Raw genomic sequence first — 20067 nt, forward strand, 5'->3', positions numbered from 1 at the left:
CTGCACACAGTAAGCACTCAATAAATACAATCGAATGAAGTACTATACCTTAATTATTATACAAAGCAATCTTAAAAGGATATTATAAAATAAACCCCATGCCCCACTTCTTAAATCAAATACTGTGTTAAAAATCAGTACCATGTGATTATTTAAAATATTATAAGAAATAATAATAGCGGATGAAAATTCAGAAGCAGGATTTTACGGATGCGTGACTAGGAAAAAACATTTAAATCTTTTTATTAATTTTCTTGAAAACACTTTTACCTACCTACTGCTGAAGCCATGAAGGTGTGATTCATTTTTGCACAAAATACAACTGCTCAGTTTTATATATTATCTTCCGTCAGGATTTTAGTACAATGGTTGTGCTCAGAATGAAGCCAGCACTACCTATGTAATTATCTTCACTGAACCATGCAGCCGAGTTTCACTTCAGAACTAACCTTTCCTTGTATTTAGGCAGCTCTGATAGACATTCCAGTTATATTCCTAACAGATTAAAAAAACAACAACCCAGTTTTAATACTATTTAGAGACTGAAGTTCTCGTAGCACGGGCCAGATTCATTTTGAGCCTAGCTAAATCTTGATGTCATCCCTCAGAGTTAACGTAGCTGGATCTTCTTGAATCTGAAGTGAGACTGAAGGCATGTATTCCTTAAAAGTTAGGTTGAAAATTCCAAGCGTGGATGAGGGAAGAGGAAGGAGAAAAATGGCAGGGGGCGCTGCACACTCCCACAAATAGAGGTAGAAAAACATACAGTCTTCCCTTCCCAAACACAGTCACATGGATCCTCAACAGTCACACAATTTTGCTTGGCAACGAGCCGGGCAAAAGGACCAGGAGCCAGGGAAGGCATTAGACTAATGGAGGTCCAAGATGGAAAGTAATCAGTGCTCTCCTCCCTTTAAAAAAAAACCAAAAAAAGTACTACTAACGATCATAAAAAATACAGAAAACACCTTGCAAGCCACTTTTAAATCAGAATGCACTTATCTGACTAGAAGGGTAGCATTACTATCTTATCCAACTTCCCCTCCCTTAAATTTTACGTTCGGGACTCACTGATCACTTCGGATGGATTAGTTCATTAACCTTAGCACCGACTTAAAAATAAGCCAACGCCACTGAACTGCGGACCAATCCGGTTAAATTATACTAAGAACGGGAGCACCATTATTTTAAGTTTAATCAGTGCTGTATATTTTCATTATTTATTGGGCCTTAGCTTTCTTTTCACTGATATTCTTGGTGAAGCAGCGTGGCGCAGTGGAAAGAGCACGGGCTTTGGAGTCAGGGCTCATGAGTTCGAATCCCAGCTCTGCCACTTGTCAGCTGTGTGACTGTGGGCAAGTCACTTAACTTCTCTGTGCCTCAGTTCCCTCATCTGTAAAATGGGGATTAAGACTGTGAGCCCCATGTGGGACAACCTGATTCCCCTGTGTCTACCCCAGCGCTTAGAACAGTGCTCTGCACATAGTAAGCGCTTAACAAATACCAACATTATTATGTCACAAATGCGACTCTGCACATACAACAATTTTTCTACAACTCCTTTCCCCCATTTGCCATGGATTGGTTTCCTTAATGGCATTTGTTAATGTTGGTATTTGTTAAGCGCTTACTACGTGCAGAGCAGCGCTAGGGTAGATACAGGGTCATCAGGTTGTCCCACGTGAGGCTCACAGTTAATCCCCATTTTACAGATGAGGTAACTGAGGCACAGAGAAGTTAAGTGACTTGCCCAAGGTCACGTGCCTGGCACTGTATCAAGTGCTGGGGTAGATGCAAGATAATTAGGTTGGGCACAGTCCACGTCTCACATGGGGCTCACACTCTTAATTCCCATTCTGCAGCTGAGGTAGCCGAGGCACAGAGAAGTTAAGTGACTTACCCAAGGTCAATCAGTTGCTCTGCCTGCCTCACTACCACCGGCCCTTGGGAAGTGGTACAAATCGGCACCGGGCAAGTGCTGGAGTCCACTGGACTCCATTAGGCCATAACGCAGTCAAGCAGGCAGCCTTTAATGGTACTTGTTCAGCTTTTACTATATGCGCTGGAATAGATTACACCAAGAGGAAAATAGCAACAGGAAGTCCAGACAACTACTAAACATCACCTGTGTTTTCAGTTTGGCAGGGTGGGGCTCATAAATTCAGAACAGGGTTCTCCGCTCTATTTCGGGGACATATAATCTCAGTAACGCTGTCCGGAAAGCAAACTACTTTTCTAGAACCTCACGTCCCAGAAATACCCGGGGCAAGGAAACGGACTGTAACAATATGGAGATTTTACTTGTCACGTAAGAACAAAAGAAGTTGCTACCTCAGTTTCCCCACCACGGCACAACTTCGGCCACTCTGGCACCATTCGAGGCAGCAGGAGGAACTCTTTGGTAGCGGAACTCTTTCTGGTGAATGGTGGGCCTCTTTGGTAAGTAATGAAATAGCAACAGTATTTACTCAGCTCTTACCGTGTGCCAAGCAATGTACATTTCTACGTACTTGGGGACACATGACACGAGAGGCAGGTGCCCTAGAGGAAAGAGTATGAGCCTGTGAGTCAGAGGACCTGAGTTCTAATCCCCGCTCTGCCACCTGGTTTTTGTTTGGGTTTACGGTATTTGTTAAGCACCTACTGTGTGTCACTGTTCTAAGTGCTGGGGTAGATACAAGTTCATCGGACCAGAGTCCCTAAATGCTCACAGTCTAAGCATTTAAATATCACTAATAATAATAATAATAAAGTTACAGTCCCTGCGCACAAGGACTGTAACTTTATTATTATTATTATAAGGATCATAGACACAAATGAGAACAAAATCAATGATATTTATTAAGTGCGTATGTGCAAAGCATTGTACTAAGCACATGGGAAATTGAGGGCTGGTACACTTCACTACAATTCACAGAACTGGTAGACACGAGCCCTGCCCAACAAAGAGCTTACAGTCGGCAAAATACATAATTAAAGAGGTAAATAACAGGAACCCATGCCGGTGATAGAACAGAGTCTTGCTTCACTTGAGGTCCCTTGGCAGTTAATCCCCTTCCTCCAACCCAGATTGCAAATTATGTTTTACCACCCATTTGAGACAGCTCCCAAGCTCCCCAGAGCTTTAATTTAGGAAGCCACTATAGTCAAAAGCAGGATGTTTGCCCATTCTACCAGCTTTTTGGTGAATGGTGGTGGGCCCCAGTGCTGCAATGCCCGATATTTCCAGTGAATCCAGAATGTGCATTAATGTTAATGTGAGTGCACAGGAATGTAGTTAAATGGTTTATGCTCGGCATACAGTACGGCATACACTTGAGTATTTTCGACCTGAAGAAAATCTTACATTCCAGCAAGAAATCAAGATGTTTTCAGTAAACCTTTGATATTACAGACTAAAAAAAGGACTATATATTTCTATCTCCAATATTTATCTGCTGTAAAATTATTTTCTACTACATTTATGTCTCCTACCTTACACAGGGAAATCAGACTGAGTACAATTTACACTGAATCATCACTATTAGTGATATTTAATTATTCACCTTGCAAATGAGGACCGAAATCTATACAGCAATTAAAAGTCTTCACTAGTTTGCCCCCACTTTTCACAGTACAGTATACCATGAACAGAAAAGACCATTCAAAACTGCTTTCTAAAATCTTTTTTTATCCCCTTGCTTTGCTTTTTTGCCCCCGGTTTTCTTTATTTCTTGTTTGCCTCTTGGATGTAAGGAGAAAAAAAAAGGATTACAGGATAGAGGAGCATGGGAAGTTTAAGAGGGAGAGGGAGAGGAGCAAAGAGAAGGGGTGTGTTAAAAATAATGGAGATATAAAGTTGGATGCAAATGGGAAAAAAGTGAATTTGGAAGTCGCTATGCAAAAGGTGAGGCGGGTCAGAAATGAGAGGTGTGGAGGCGAGAGCATGGCGACCAGATAATCCATATTATGTAAAACGGTCAAGTATTTTTCTACTCCCTTCTTTGTCTCAAGTTACTTTTCCTTTGAAAACAAAGTCCTCCTTTTTCTGCAACTTCACATAAGGCTGATCACAAACAAACAACCAGACATGCTCATATGTACATTCATTTAACATAACCAGGTGACCCTTTAACTTACAACTCCTCTTTTTTGGACCTGGAGCCGGGCTGAAAATACCCTTCCTCATGCTCAGAATCCTGGGCTACAGTAAGAGAGGAGGGAATACCCAGGTCCTGGTCAATGTTCCTGATTGGATTCCAGGGAGGTGCCTGGATACCAGCCCTCAATTAGAAAGGGCTCCCAAGCATCAGAGAGTGATTACAGAATATGGCCTTTTAAGGTTTTACCTGATTTCCACTCCTACCTCTCTCTTTCAAATCACTTTGTAAAATTAAGTTTAAACTCCCTCCCCAAATTATTTAATTTTACCAAGTTTTTCTTAACTTCTCCTTGCTAAAATGGGTGATGATTTATGAATCTAACTTTGTCACAGCTGCCTTACGTCAAAACTGCACAACTGTGATGAATTCTCAGTATCTTCATTGCCAATACAATCAATCATATTGATTGAGCATTTACTTTGTGCAGAGCACTGAACTAAGCAGTTGGGACAGTACAATATACCAGAGTTGGTAAACATGTTGTCTGCCCACAACGAGCTCACGGTCCAGTGGGGCATTTTGAAATGATATCTGAAAAGTTTGGTCATTTTTAAACATATCCAAGTGCTTTGTTTTGTGTCCCATCTCATCCCCCCACAGGGTCCTTCCCTTTCCTTGCTACATAAAGAGTCAAATTTCCTTGGCTAACCGGCACCCATGTGCATCCATGTTTTTGTTCCCATGTGCACCATTATTCTTCTTGCGCCAATACCTAAGCCATACCTCAAAATGAAGATTTTGATGTTGGCTTTTGGACTGATATTGCAGTCCAAAACCCTATATAAAGCACTAATACCTTAATACTGCTTTGAATGCAAACAGTTAGCTGAGATGTTGAGTTTTCATTTAGTCATGTGTCTCATTTTCAAATACCAGAAAAGAACAATATTACTAACAAAATTCTTGCCATACAGATGTTACATGTAAAGCATAAAAATAAAACCTGAAAACTTTGAAATTTTCTATACTTTTCATTTTAACCCTTTTACCCAAATGAAAAGAAAATAAAACTAGATAATTACCATCCAAATTATATATTCACTCCCCAATTGTTCACCAGATGAATATCCCCTATTAAAGCATTTTGTATCACTTTACCCATCCTTTGAAGTGCTTGCTGACAGCTAACCAATTTAATCACCAAAGAAAAAGACTTATGAGAGCTACAGCTATGGATGGCAATATGGAAACTGGAATTTCAGAAAGGGTTTTGCTAGATTTGAAATAGAATCTTCTAGAAAATATTAATGTACGGTAAATATTTAAAGACTTAAAAACTTACCCCCAAATCCTGGAAAATCCCTAGGGGGGAGTAGGCATCTGCTTCCCTACTTTCAGTTGCTGTTCACCTGCTGATCCTTACCGGAACCCTGTCCCCCCCAAGTCAACGCCCAAGGCTGCAGCCCAGATCAGCCCCCCGGGGGGACCTGGATTTTTCTAGAATCCCAAAGGGGTGGTACCTCCCTGGTCAGACTAGAAACAGATCAGGCTCTGGATCCCTGTTCCCATCTTAGTACCAGGGATAGCATCTAAAGCTGAGTAGAAATGGAAAACTCATCAAGAATAGGATAAAGACAAGGAAGAGGATCTGAAGAAAACAAAGATGGATCCTGGAAAGGGAAAACTGAGAGTCTGTTGTTTCATTTATGAGAAGGGCCCTGACAGATTTCTGAAACAAGACTTTTGAATTTCTGATTTCATCCATAGAGATGACAACAAGCTGCTCTTCAACTTGTGAGTGGCGTGGCCTAGTGGATAGAATACAGGCCTGGGAATCAGAAGGACCTGGGTTCTAATCTCAGCTCTGCCCCTTATCCGCTGTGTGATTTTGGGCCAGTCACTTAACTTCTCTGTGCCCCAGTTAGCTCATCTGTAAAGTGGAGACTCTGTGCCCCAGGTGGAACATGGACTGCATTCCCACCTGATTAGCTTGTATATACCCCAGTGCTTAGTACTCAGTACATGATAAGTGCTTAACAGATGCCATTAAAAAAAAAATACTACATTAGATGAATTTCACTGAAGTTGAAAAACCACCACGAAAATAATCAGAAAAAGCTTCTAATTCTGCAGCCTCCTGCAAATGATCATATCGGCATGCCTAACTTATTTAACAGTACGGATACAATGTTCTGAATTACTTTGATAAAAAGAATGAATAGCTTTAGTGATATTTATCAGTAAAATATACAGCATGTGGAAACTGCACGTTATTCTTCAGGCAGCTCTGGAATGGATCTTAATTTATAACGTATCCATGGGAAAATGAAACCCTTGATGCAATCATTCATGTTCCAACCATATTTTCCAAGAACATAACTTAATTGTATTGCGGACTATTCATGTATACCTATGTTCTCTACCGCTAACAACAGTAAAACGGCCCGTCACTGATGACGTGTCAAAGTCCTTCCAGTAAAACCCCTTAATGTATCTCATTATGAAGTACAGTAATTAATAACAACATAACCATCTTATTAACAAATGCCCTAGGCCAAAACCAAAAAAAGTCAAGCCTAGAGGCAATCAGATACCATGCCAAATAATTAAATACACTCAACAAGTAACAGAAGGTAAGTAAGTGGCTTTTTGGCAATTTGAGCGTCGGGGAACCCCCCGAGTGCATTTTGAGTAAGCTGAATGTCTGTGTAAAGTTAGCTTACAATCCTTGACTCATAGGGGGAATCAAATAAAGGCAGTCCTGCATGGACTGAAAATTCATGACCTAACCCAACCTCAGCTACCATAGTTCTTTCCTGGCAAAAGTTGCCAATGTAACCTCCCCACTGCTAGTAGGGGGGATAAAACAGTCGGATGGAAAATCCAACGTCTTCCAGAGCTATGACATAAGTAGCAAAGGACGCTAACCAAAGAATCACTTTGGGAATCTCACATGGTAGACAATCTTGGCAGGGATGCTGAAAATAACTGGCTAATATTGGCACTCAAGATCAAAGTGGCTACCACTCATTCATTCAGTAGTATTTATTGAGCGCTTACTATGTGCAGAGCACTGTACTAAGCGCTTGGAATGTACAATTTAGCAGCAGAGACAATCCCTGCCTGATGATGGGCTCACAGTCAAGATAGGGCCACCCTGGCATGGTCTACTGGACTATGGAACATCCTCCGCACTAAGTGGCGTTACTTTGGATGCAAATTAAGTTATATATAAAAGAATTATGTGTCCCTTACAATGAGCTGCACCCCAGTCTGCCTACTCATTTACTGTACTCCATGTTCCAGGAGGAACATTAGAAATAGGAGCAAGAGAGAAGCAGCGTGGTTTAGTGGATAAAGCACGGGCCTCGGAGTCAGAAGGATCTGGGTTCTAGTCCCGGCTCCGCCACCTGTCCTGCTATGAGACCTTGGGCAATGCACTTAACTTCTCTGTGCCTCAGTTACCTCATCTGTAAAACAGGGATTAAGACTGTGAGCCCCGTGTAGTACAAGGTATGGGTCCATACTGATTAGCTTGTATCTACTTCATTCAATCGTTCAGCACTGAGAACAGTGCCTGGCATATAGTAAGCGCCTAACAAATACCATGTTTGCACTGCTCAAACCACTGGCATTATCATTAATTCCTTTGTGTATATTCTCGGTCCTAACACTTCAGGACTGAGGCTTTGCCATCTTTCCTGGCAGGAGACTCCACACCACTACAGTGTCGCCGACCAGAATAAGCTAAGTCTTGGGCCCAGAAGCAACAAGGCATGGCTCAGATCAGAGCTGGACTACAGGAAGCCCAGCTTCACATCTGGGAAGGGGAACTTAAATGCACAGCTAGAGAAGCAGCACGGTCCGATGGAAAGAATACAGGTCTCGGAGTCCGAGGTCCTGGATTCAAACTCCGTCTCCTCCACTGGCCTGCTGTGTGACCCCAGGTGAGTCACGTAGCTTCTCTGAGCCTGACTTGCCTTATCTGTAAAATGTTCTACCTCCTACTTTAGCTGTGAGTCCCGTGAGGGGCAGGGACTGTGTCCAACCTGATTTTCTTCTACCCTAGTGCGTAGTACCGTCTGACACACAGTAAGGCTGAACGCATACCACGATATTTTTTTTTAATCTTATACTCTCGCCCCACTGAAATGCTGGTACTTATAGTTCCAGCATGCCACTTGAACATCCACATGCAGACATACCAACACCAAGCATGTGCAGCGGCACCCCAACCACCTGTCTGCACTGCTCTTCTCCCCGGCCTGAAATAGCCCTAAAAGAGGGGAGGAACGAGAAAGGAATCCAAATCTGGTCCAACCCCAAATGGATTCAGTTTTAGTCCAGTCCAACCAGATCCACAGGCTGATCCTGGCTCATGCAGGTGTCTAAAATGAAGATAATTAATAGTCCTGACACCTGTACATCAAGATACCACAGGAGGAAAAAGACAATATGGAATATAGTGGGTCCTAATGACCTCTCACTCAGCTAATGGGGCATTCTCCACGCCTACCTCCCTGAACGGTGCTAAAGAAAGTTTAAGATCTACGAGGAAATAGTACCACACCCCAGACTAAGAATGTGGATACCCAATCAAGAGCAGAACATGACAGAAGTAGATCTGCAAATTCAAGATGAAATAATTTCGGTGAGAGGAATTAATAACAGGAAGGTAGCAAGGAGATGGGTAGCCATCATGCTCCAATTAGGAAAGATTAAACTGAGCTCAGAAAGGACAAAGCAGCTTTGCCATTGATAGTGATCAAGTATACAAGGTAATTCTGAGATTCCAGCTAACTGGCTAGCTACCTGGAAAAAAGATACTAATGGACAAAAATTACATAGAGATTCCGAAGTTACATTTCTTATTTCGGTGGATTTGACTTCAAAAGATTGGTAAACGAAATAAAACAGTGTAGATGGGATTGTTTTCGTCTTGGTCCGGAATCACCTTATATGGGAAACCACCTTTTAGACAGTGGTACATATTGCTTGAGGGGTTGTTAAGCGATAACTTCCAGGAACTAAATCATGAGGGTTAAGTCGCTCAGTTATCTGGGAAGAATTTATTAAAAATTAACAAAGAAGAAAAATAAGTTAAAGATGGAGCCAACTTTAGCAGCAACCCAAGTGTCTGACAACACTCAAAAAATAGGATTCATTGATTAATAACACCGCCTTAAAGGACCACAGGAAAGCCATGGTAATCTTTTAGCATTCTTACCAATTCTTAAAAAGGTCAAGAAATATCAATACTTGAAAATTTTTCTTCTCTAAATTATAAATTGGGAACTTTGGTTTTAGACCAAAAACTATTATTTTTAACACTCCAAATCACAGCAGAGATGTTCAAGCACAATGACGAACAGGTCATTTTAGCTCTATTTAGACTCGGTATTCCTCTCTATTTAACAATGGATACTGAGAGTTTTCAAATCTCCTGCTTTAACAGTGATGGTAATTTCTGAGGTTATGACACTGGTTTGTTGCTGGGGAAATGGATGCAGTCACCCAGACAGAAGACTGACTCCTTCACCACCTGATCACAAAGTGACTAACATGAGGATCCCACTCTACTGCAATTTTTAAAAATCTAAAAGCTACTAACATTAACAAGTAAAAGAGGAATACTTACTTAAAACTACAATGATTTGAAACTGGTTTTCATACAAATACAGGTCTAAGACATGCTTTCCAATACAAAGTTTAACAGAGGCATTAACATTTGGAGAATTTTTACATTATCCCAGGGAAACAATCTATTAAAACTTGTTACTACCAAAGGGAATCATATGATCACATTTCAAGTTATAATGCTGTAAGTCAGGGCTCTTACTAAAAAAGGCAACAGGTACAATAGTCATTTTGATCCCTACTATGAGTATGAGGATTTTTTTTTTATGAACCCAATAACTTATTTCAAACAGAACTTTTACCCAAACTTAACCAAGGTTTGTTCAAGAAAATACATGACTCGGTAATTCTACATTCACAAATGAATGTTACTAAATGTATTTTCTTCCAAAAAGGGGCATCTTATTTTTTCACCGGTAAATGCCAATACTGCGCACGGTGGTTTTAAAAAAGGGTCTCACGATGGAGAGGCCAAAATTTCAGTTCTACCACCAATAATGACAGTGTACATTCCCAGGTTGTCTTTACCCTCCTTATTCCTTAAAATAGACAAGCTTGCAACCTCAAAGAATTTTGGTGAAAACCAATAAACTGCTGTAAAGACCTCAGTAAATTCAGTATAAATGCTCAATATCAAACTGCATAATCCTAATGAATCACCTAAATGCCCCCTGCTGTCATTTCTTGCTTGAAATCCCCTTTTGGGTGCTATATAAAAATTGATAGGGTTATTTTTCTATGGCATTTGTTCAGTGCTTTCTACGTGCCAGGCACTGTACTAGGTGCTGGGCAGACACAAGATGATCGGGTTGGGCACCTGTTCCCATCCACATGGGGCCTCCAGTCTTAATCCCCATTTTACCGATAAGATAGCAAGCGCAGAAAAGTTAAGTGACTTGCCCAAGGTCACAGCAGAGAAATGGCAGAGCAGGGATTATAACCCAGGTCCTTCTGACTTCCAGTCCCGTGCTCTAGCCACTAGGCCTCACTGCTTCTCTACTCCAGCTGGTATCTCACAATATTACTCCATCATTCAAGACAAATGCTGCTGAATATTCTTCCACTGCATATATAACTACAAGCCACAGGACCTATGCTTTGGATCCCAAAATGCTCCGAAAAGCAAAGAGTAGAGGGATAAACAATACGTTATTTAAAGGGAGTCTGGGTAGTAATGAAATTACCGATAGTTCATAAATGTGATTATGACATTCCACTGGCACTGCACAGATATCACGCCCAGCTATCAAGTCCATTGAGCCATTGAGTTGCTCTGTGTGAAAGATCAAGTCCTTTAGAAAAAAAAATACACTGGGCAAACTGGGAAAGTTTCAAATGCCTATCTCTATACTATATGGAGCAGCTAGGGGAAAAAGCACTGCATACCAACACCATATCATTTAAAATGGCACTTTATTAACTTTTCAACAGTCCAGCTTTATGCAAATTCTCTGGCAGGCCATGGAGTGCCATGACTTCAAAACACAAAAAGCGTTAAGTACTTTTAGACGCTAAATGAAATGACAATAGAACTCATAATGCCAAGGAGACGCTACTCTTCAAAATGCAATTTACAATCACCTTCCAGAGGCAAAAACTGCATCGTTTTTGAAGCACGCTTCTCGGCACATGGGAAAACACAAAATATAACAGGTAAATTGCCTCAACTAAAATCAATTTTGAATTTTCTCTCTCGAAATATTATGGGCTTCATTAAAAGCAAATTATGCTGTTAATCAGCACTCTGAAATGTTCATTCTAAAAGTCCTGAAGAATAGAATTAACTCAATTTTATCACTAACAGATTTTACTCTTCATTTACTAGGTGTATTTTGGATCCACAAACTACTGTATTTCCAAACTACTGTAAAGATACGAAGCACCGTGACCCTGAAAACCAACCTATAGGCAGCAACCAACTCGAGTCACCCCAGCAACGGACAAGAGCCAGTTACTGTGTCGGGTAGTAAATCCAACGGTCACTTAGGATCCCCATACCTAAATTCTAGGGCCTCTACAAACCCAATAAGCTCACCTGGATCTAGCTGAACAACTTCCATTTCAGTATTTCAAACCCAATCCTGTTAATGAAGACTGGCTTTCAATTCCTTCTCTTTTTGTTTGTGGGGGTTTTGGGGGGGGGGTCATTAAGCATGCTGTAGTAGGCAGAAGCACCTGGCCAACTTTAAGACATGTCAGACAGTTGGTCAAACACTCTGTACCGTAGGGGATATAAGATTCAAACACAACCGGATCCCTAAAGAGAGTATCTATATCATAAGAGGATTTTTTCTGTTTAATGTTCCGAATCCAAGCTGTCCATCTTCTCCTGGCTCCTCCCCTCCTTTCGCTCCCCCCTCCCTCCCCCCGGTGGTTTAAGAGGTGGTTAATATTATAGTGGAATGACTTTAGTGTGGTGCCCCTTTCTCCAGGGAACCTGTTCTGACACATTCTTGCGGTGTCCAGTATAGGAATTCAACCTCGGCCGAGATCGGCTCAAGGGCTGCTACTTAAATTGCTGGGAATCCCCTACGGGCCTTGGTCAAAAGAGTTGGTGTGGGCATCTCTACCTGATGCCCCACTCCCTTCTGGCAGCCCTTAAATGCTCCCCCCCCTCCAAAAAAAATAAGCCCTTGGATTCTCTAGCGAGTCTGTGCCTGCGCTGGTCCCCCAGAGAAAAGACAGGAGGATTAAATCCGCCCAGAGAGGCGACTCGATGGGAGTCAGAGAGGATTAATACTACTACTAATAATAAAGTTGGCATTTGTTAAGCACTTACTATGTGCAGAGCACTGTTCTAAGTGCTGGGGGGATACAAGGCGATCAGGTTGTCCCACATGGGGCTCACAGTCTTAATTCCCATTTTGCAGATGAGGTAACAGGCACAGAGAAGTTAAGTGATAATAATGTTGGTATTTGGGTAGATACAGGGGAATCAGGTTGGCCCAAGAGAGGCTCACAGTTGATCGCCATTTGGCAGATGAGCGAACTGAGGCACAGAGAAGTGAAGAGACTTACCCACCGTCACCCAGCTGACAAGTGGCGGAGTGAGGATTCGAACCCCTGACCTCCGACTCCCCAGCCCGGGCTCTTTCCACTGAGCCCCGATGCTTCTCTAATGAATTATTTAATCTGGGCCCGGAGGCTGCTCCTCAAAGTGCAAAAGCGAAGGAAATGAAGGCCTCCTCTGGGATTGACCCTCATCCTCAAAAGAGCCCGGGTTTCTGAGTCAGAGGTCACGGGTTCGAATCCTGTCTCTGCCCCTTGTCAGCTGGGTGATGGTGGGCAAGTCACTTCACTTCTCTGGGCCTCAATTCCCTCATCTGTAAAACGGGGATGAAGACTGTGAGCCTCCGTGGGCCAACCTGATTCCCGGGATCTCCCCCAGCGCTCAGAATAGTGCTCTGCACACAGTCAGCGCTTAACAAATACCAACATTATGATTATTAAAACAGTGCTCTGCACATAGTCAGCGCTTAACAAATACCAACATTATGATTATTATTAGAACAGTGCTCTGCACATAGCACTTAACAAATACCAACATTATGATTATTATTAGAACAGTGCTCTGCACATAGGGCTTAACAAATACCAACATTATTATTATGATTATTAGAACAGTGCTCTGCACACAGTCAGCGCTTAACAAATACCAACATTATGATTATTAGAACAGTGCTCTGCACATAGCGCTTAACGAATACCAACATTATGATTATTATTATTAGGACAGTGCTCCGCACATAGCGCTTAACAAATAGCAACATTATGATTATTAGAACAGTGCTTTGCACATAGTCAGCGCTTAACAAATACTAACATTATTATTATTAGAACAGTGCTTTGCACATAGCGCTTAACAAATACTAACCCCATTATTAGAACAGTGCTCTGCACATAGTCAGCGCTTAACAAATACTAACATTATGATTATTAGAACAGTGCTCTGCACATAGTCAGCGCTTAACAAATACTAACATTATGCTTATTAGAACAGTGCTCTGCACAGAGTCAGCGCCTAAATACCAACATTATGATTATTAGAACAGTGCTCTGCACATAGTCAGCGCTTAACAAATAAAAACGGGGATTAATTGTGAGCCTCACGTGGGACAACCTGATTCCCCTGTATCTCCCCCAGCGCTTAGAACAGTGCTCTGCACAGAGTCAGCGCTTAACAAATACCAACATTATTAACATTATGATTATTATTAGATGAGTGCTCTGCACATAGTCAGCGCTTAACAAATAAAAATGGGGATTAACTGTGAGCCTCACGTGGGACAAGCTGATTCCCCTGAATCTCCCCCAGCGCTTAGAACAGTGCTCTGCACAGAGTCAGCGCTTAACAAATACCAACCTTATTAACATTACGATTATTAGTAGAAGAGCGCTCTGCACAGAGTCAGCGCTTAACCAGTACCAACATTCTGATTATTATCATTCATTCGAGGGTGTTTGGGGAGCGTTTCCTGGGTGCGGAGCACTGCACTGAGCGCTGGGAAGGGACGGGGGAGGGAGGGGAAAGGGGGGGAGCCCCGGCCGAAAGGACCGGACTAGGCCCGGGGCGGCCGGAGGGATGAAGGGGACGGAAAACATTATCGGGGGGGTGGCGGGGGGGGGGTCCCCCATCTTGGAGGGGGGGAGAGGAAGAAGGGTCGGGGTGGGGGGAGACGCTTCCGACAATTAAATGCCGCAGAGACCGAAAGGAGGGCGGAATGGAGGCACTTGCGCGTCCGGAGGGGGAGGGGCCGGCCCCCTCGGCGGTGCCACCCGGCCCCGCCGCAGATCTGCCCCCCCCCCCGCCCCATCCCACCACCCCCATTTACCTCGCGAGTACAGGGACTTGGGCGACTCCAGGTCGAGGTCGGCGCTGAGCAAGGAGATGAAGTCCGAGGGCATCGCAGCTCGACCCGGCCCGAGGGCGGCGGGTGGGGGGGGGGAGGGGGGAGGGGGACGGAGAGCGGGGGCGACGGCACCTCCTCTCCGGGCCGGCGGGCGGAGGGGCGGAGGGGGGGGGGGGGACCCCCGCCGGCTGCAGGACCGCGGGAGCGACGGACGAGACCGGGGGCGGGGGGGACGGACGGAGAGGAGAGCGGCTGGTCCTGGGGGGGGGGGGGGAGAGGGGGGGAGGTTTCTCCTCAGCGAAAACTGACCGGCCGCCGCCGCTGACAGGAATCCCGGCGCCGCCCCCCGCCCGCGCGCCTCCCTCGGCGCTGCGCATGCGCCCTCCGGAGGGCGGAGGGACGGACGGGAGAAGAGCCGAGGGGCGGAGGGCGGGGCGGCCGCTGGCTGGAAGGGCACCCACCCGGCCGCCTTTCCTGCTCCTCTTCTCAATGGGGGGGCGAGGGGGGAGGAGGTTGGCCCGCCACCAGGGCCCCCGCACGAGGCAGAGCTGTTTCTTCGCGCGGATAACAGCCTCCGTTGGAGGCTGAGGAGGGCTTTCCCGAAGGAGGAGGGGAGGCCACGGCGCCCAGAGGAAGAGGACCGCCCCCACCGGGCAAACTGGCCCCCGGAGGGGTGGGGGAGAGGGAGCTGTGGCCGAATTGTCCATGCCGAGCGCTTTTAGTACAGGGCTCTGCACAGGGGAAGCGCTCCGTAAATACTACTGAGTGAATGAGGGCCGGAGAGGGCAGGTGAGCGGAGAAGGCCCTCGTTCGAGGCGGGACCAGCAGAGGATTCTGGAGAAAACTGGCCCCTGAGGGGTGGAGGAGAGGGATCTGTTGCCGAATTGTCCATTCCGAGCGCTTAGTACAGTGCTCTGCACAGAGGAAGCGCTGCATAAATACTATTGAATGAATGAGAGCCGGGGAGCAGCTGCCTCGGAGAGGGCAGGTGAGCAGAGAAGGCCCTTGTTCGAGGCAGGACCAGCAGAGGATTCTGGGGAAAACTGGCTCCCGAGGGGTGGAGGAGAGGGATCTGTTGCCAAATTGTCCATTCCGAGCGCTTAGTACAGGGCTCTGCACAGAGGAAGCGCTCCGTAAATACTACTGAGTGAATGAGGGCCGGAGAGGGCGGGTGAGCAGAGAAGGCCCTTGTTCGAGGCGGGACCAGCAGAGGTTTCTGGGGGAAAACTGGCTCCTGAGGGGTGGAGGAGAGGGATCTGTTGCCGAATTGTCCATTCCGAGCGCTTAGTACAGTGCTCTGCACAGAGGAAGTGCTCCATAAATACTATTGAATGAATGAGAGCCGGGGAGGGGCCGCCTCGGAGAGGGCAGGTGAGCGGAGAAGACCCTTGTTCAAGGAGGGACCAGCAGAGGATTCTGGGGAAAACTGGCTCCTGAGGGGAAGAGAGGAAGGGCCGGTGAAGAACCGCCTTGGCCAGGGCAGGTGAGCAGAGAAGGCCCTGTTCAAGGCAGGATCAACAAAGGATCCTGGGGAAAACTTGAGGGGAAGAGGGCTGGGGGAGAGAGGAAGAGCCAGTGAAGGGCCACCTTGGATAGGGCAGGTGGGCAGAGAAGGCCCTGTTCAAGGCTGGATCAACAAAGGATCCTGGGGAAAACTGGCTCCCGAGGGGAAGCGGGGAGGAAGAGCAAATAAGGGTCTGCCTTGAACAGGGCAGGTGAGCAGAGAAGACCCTGTTCAAGGCAGGATCGGCAAAAGATCCTGGGGAAAAACTGGCTACCGAGGGGAAGAGGAGAGGAAGGGCCAGTGAGGAGCCGCCTTGGCCAGGGCAGGTGAGCAGAGAAGGCCTCGTTCAAGGCAGGATCGGCAAAGGATCCTGGGGAAAAACTGGCTCCTGAGGGGAAGAGGGCCCGGGGAGAGGAGAGGGAGAGCCAGCGAAAGAGCCACCTCAGATAGGGCAGGTGAACAGAGAAGGCCCTGTTCAAGGCAGGACAAGCAAAGGGGCAGGGGAGAGGTAGAGCCAGTGAGGGGCCACCTTGGATAGGGCAGGTGAGCAGAGAAGGCCCTGTTCAAGGCAGGATCAGCAAAGGGTCCTGGGGAAAAACTGGCTACTGAGGGGAAGAGGGGTGGGGGAGAGGAGAGGGAGAGCCGGTGAAGGGCCACCTTGGATAGGGCAGGTGAGCAGAGAAGGCCCCCTTCAAGGCTGGATCAGCAAAGGATCCTGGGGAAAACTGGCACCTGAGGGGAAGAGGAGAAGAAGAGCAAATGAGGGTCTGCCTTGAACAGGGCAGGTGAGCAGAGAAGGCCCTGTTCAAGGCAGGATCGGCAAAGGATCCTGGGGAAAAACTGGCTACTGAGGGGAAGAGGAGAGGAAGGGCCAGTGAGGGGCCGCCTTGGCCAGGGCAGGTGAGCAGAGAAGGCCCCGTTCGAGGCAGGATCAGCAAAGAGTCCTGGGGAAAACTGGCTTCTGACGGGAAGAGGGCCAGGGGAGAGAGGAAGAGCCAGTGAAGGGCCGCCTTGGATAGGACAGGTGAGCAGAGAAGGCCCTGTTCAAGGCAGGATCAGCAAAGGATCCTGGGGAAGAGAAGAGGAAGAGCTAGTGAGGGGCCACCTTGGCCAAGGCAGGTGAGCAGAGAAGGCCCTGTTCAAGGATACTGGGGAAAAACTAGCTCCTGAGGGGAAGAGAGGTGGGGGAGATGAGAGGAAGAGCCAGTGAGGGGCCACCTTGGCCAGGGCAGGTGTGCAGAGAAGGTCCTGTTCAAGGATCCTGGGGAAAAACTGGTTCCTGAGGGGAAGAGAGGTGGGGGAAAGGAGAGGAAGAGCCAGTGAGGGTCCACCTTGGCCAGGGCAGCTGAGCAGAGAAGGCCCTGTTTAAGGCAGGATCAGCAAAGGATCCTGGGGAAAACTGGCTCCTGAGGGGAAGAGGAGAGGAAGGGCCAGTGGGGATCCGCCTCAGACAGGGCAGGTGAGCAGAGAAAGCCCCGTTCAAGGCAAGATCATCAGGCTAGCCTCAATTTTAATGTGGAATTTATACTGTGTGTACAACACCTTTTGGGCAGAAGGGTGGCGAGACTCTGTCTTTGCAGAAGAAGCAACCTTAGCTGGGACTTGATAGGTGAAAAAGAATAAAAAAATTTTAGGTTGGGGGGAAGGTTTTTTTGGTCCAATTGTGTCCTTTTTCCATGATTTAAATTGGCAGCTGTGGAGAACGAGCCCAGACCCTCTCTCTCAAGTACCCAGTCGGCGTACTGGCAAACTCTGTGATCGATATCCTTTGGACCGCAGGTCTGAATCGGGCTAGCCCATTATATTTGCAGTGTCTCTTGTAATGATTAGGCAGTCCCGTGAATGTCCTACTTCCTGTCAAAGGAGGGTAGGGTTTCAGAGCCATCCAGACAGGTGGCAAAGCAGAACAGGAAACAACCCTCAAATCACCGTTGCTACCAGCAGATCGGTACAACACTGTAGTAACAAGTCCCAAGGGAAGTTCCTTCATAACTACCAGAGCCACACACAGTTCGGTGAGAGGGATTCAGACCAAGTAATATTGGGCAAAATGAGCTTTTTTTGGTTTTTATTTTTCAAATCTGATCAGCATTTCTGTCTTTAACAGTCAGGGTATAAAGGCATAAGGAAAACCTAATCGGGATCAGTTGCGATCGAAGAAGGACCATTCGTAAATTCAAAAGCCAGCTTATAGCTTTGAATAAGTCAGCGTAAGTATTTTTTTCTGACTTGCAGGTGTTACTCTGAGTAATACTTGACTGGAGGTTGTTTTTAAATATTTACACTTCTCCCAGTATTTCCATGAATCCAGTTTAAAAGAGATGTTGAATATTATTCATTTTTCGTATGGCACAGCTTTAGGAAGACTCAGTTTAACCTCTGTCCTCCGAAGAGCCTGGGACTGAAAACACAAATAAAATCACCGAGTTATAGCAATACCTTTGCTCTTGTCATAAAACAAGATTGAGCCTGGAAAATATGCCAGGTCACCAAAGCTAGCAATATAGTACGTTGTAGATCGTGTGAACTCTACGCTACCTCCGTTTCCAAATAAATCACACTCTGTGGCTGGGGTTATGATTGTGCTTCAGCTAGTACCCTTTTTCTTTAGAAATCTGAGAAGATGTGCAATAAATGGGAACTCTGGATTGTCTGCCGTGGTTATAAATAAAAAGTCCCCCTTCTGCAAGACTTCTTATTGCGATGTGAAATGTGAATTAGTTCACCAAATTGGGATAGACTCTGGATTATCTATATTACAATAGGATATTTTTTCCCTAACTGTAATATATGCATTCTCTAGCGCTTTCCTTTATCTTCGAATACAGTAATACCACTGGTTGAGTAGCTGCTAAATCTCAGACTACATTTCCCAGCAGCTTGACTAAAATTCACAAGAATCTAGATTAAAGTGTACAAAATCTTTGTAGATCGAGAAACAAAGAATGGCTGCTTCTGTATTGACTGGCAGAGCTGGGATAAGTTTATACTGTGCTCCAGGGACACTGCTCTCAACCTACCAGAAGCGTCACGGGAAGTCAAATGGTGCAAGTCAAATGACTGTACCCGAGGCTGGGCCCGGTTCGAGTTCCGGGCAAATTAATGGGTTCGGGATGAGCTTGAATCAAACCAGGCCTCCTAACATTCCAGTGACGAGGGTCCACAGGACCGCTAGTCTCTAAGCTCATTGCGGGCAAGAAACGTGTCTACTAACTCTGTTACACTGTACTCTCCCAAGATTCTCCCAAAAGCTGAGTACAGTGCTCCGCACACAGTAAGTGCTCAGTAAATAGGATTGATTGAGTCTGACCTCACCTAGGGCATTTCCAGAGCCAGCGACCCCAGGAAAACCATTCAGTTCCAGGTTCTCCCTCCTTCCACCGTATCGGTTAAGGTTGCTCTGGGATAGAGTGGTGTTCCATTTCAGACTGGAATCATCTTGGGCTATTAGTGCAGTTGAAGGTTTAGGATAATATAATGATGGCATTTGTTAAGCACATACTATGTGCAAAGCACTGTTCTAAGCGCTGGGGAGGGTACAGGGTGATCAGGTTGACCCATGTGGGACTCACAGTCTTAATCCCCACTTTTCAGATGAGGTCACTGAGGCACAGAGAAGTTAAATGACTTGCCCAAAGTCACACAGCTGACAAGCGGCTGAGTGGGGATTTGAACCCATGACTTCTGACTCCCAAGCCCGCGCTCTTTCCACTGAGCCACACTGCTTCTCTACAGGAAGCTTCTCTACAGGATGTACAGGTAAGATGCATGAACCAACCCGGTCGGTCTTCCAAATTAGGGTACTCCAAACTGGGCTGGACCTCTCTTTGATGGCTCCAAACTATCACAGACTCCTTTGGGGAGGTTCCCAAATCAAGGGTCGTGTCCAAAGTCAAATTGGTCTCGAGAACACATCAGGTCAGATTGCTCTCTGCCTCACTGCATTCAGCTCTGGGTCCCGGGGAAAGGAGAGCAGGCTAGGGGTACCCAGGAG

General features: G+C 45.8%; 1 protein-coding gene and 1 long non-coding RNA gene across 3 annotated transcripts in view; one reads left to right on the forward strand and one right to left on the reverse strand.

The window, feature by feature from the left end:
* NFAT5 (nuclear factor of activated T cells 5) overlaps positions 1 to 14646 on the reverse strand; it is a 108556-nt gene extending 93910 nt beyond the window's left edge. For both annotated transcript variants that reach the window (XR_003762907.1, XM_029075717.1), the window contains exon 1: positions 14552 to 14646. Coding sequence is in view for 1 of the 2 variants with exons in the window: in XM_029075717.1 (XP_028931550.1) it covers positions 14552 to 14624 (73 nt within the window). In the remaining variant the exon portion in view is untranslated. The remainder of the gene's footprint in view (positions 1 to 14551) is intronic.
* Positions 14647 to 15315: 669 nt separating this feature from the next.
* Positions 15316 to 19707, forward strand: LOC114815180. The gene is made up of 3 exons (XR_005660564.1): positions 15316 to 15358; positions 18181 to 18283; positions 19668 to 19707. It is a non-coding gene; the product is annotated as an uncharacterized LOC114815180 (long non-coding RNA).
* Positions 19708 to 20067: the final 360 nt, after the last annotated feature.

The sequence above is a fragment of the Ornithorhynchus anatinus genome, chromosome 11 (genome assembly GCF_004115215.2).
Source record: "Ornithorhynchus anatinus isolate Pmale09 chromosome 11, mOrnAna1.pri.v4, whole genome shotgun sequence".
In the NCBI taxonomy this organism is placed as follows: Eukaryota; Metazoa; Chordata; class Mammalia; order Monotremata; family Ornithorhynchidae; genus Ornithorhynchus; species Ornithorhynchus anatinus.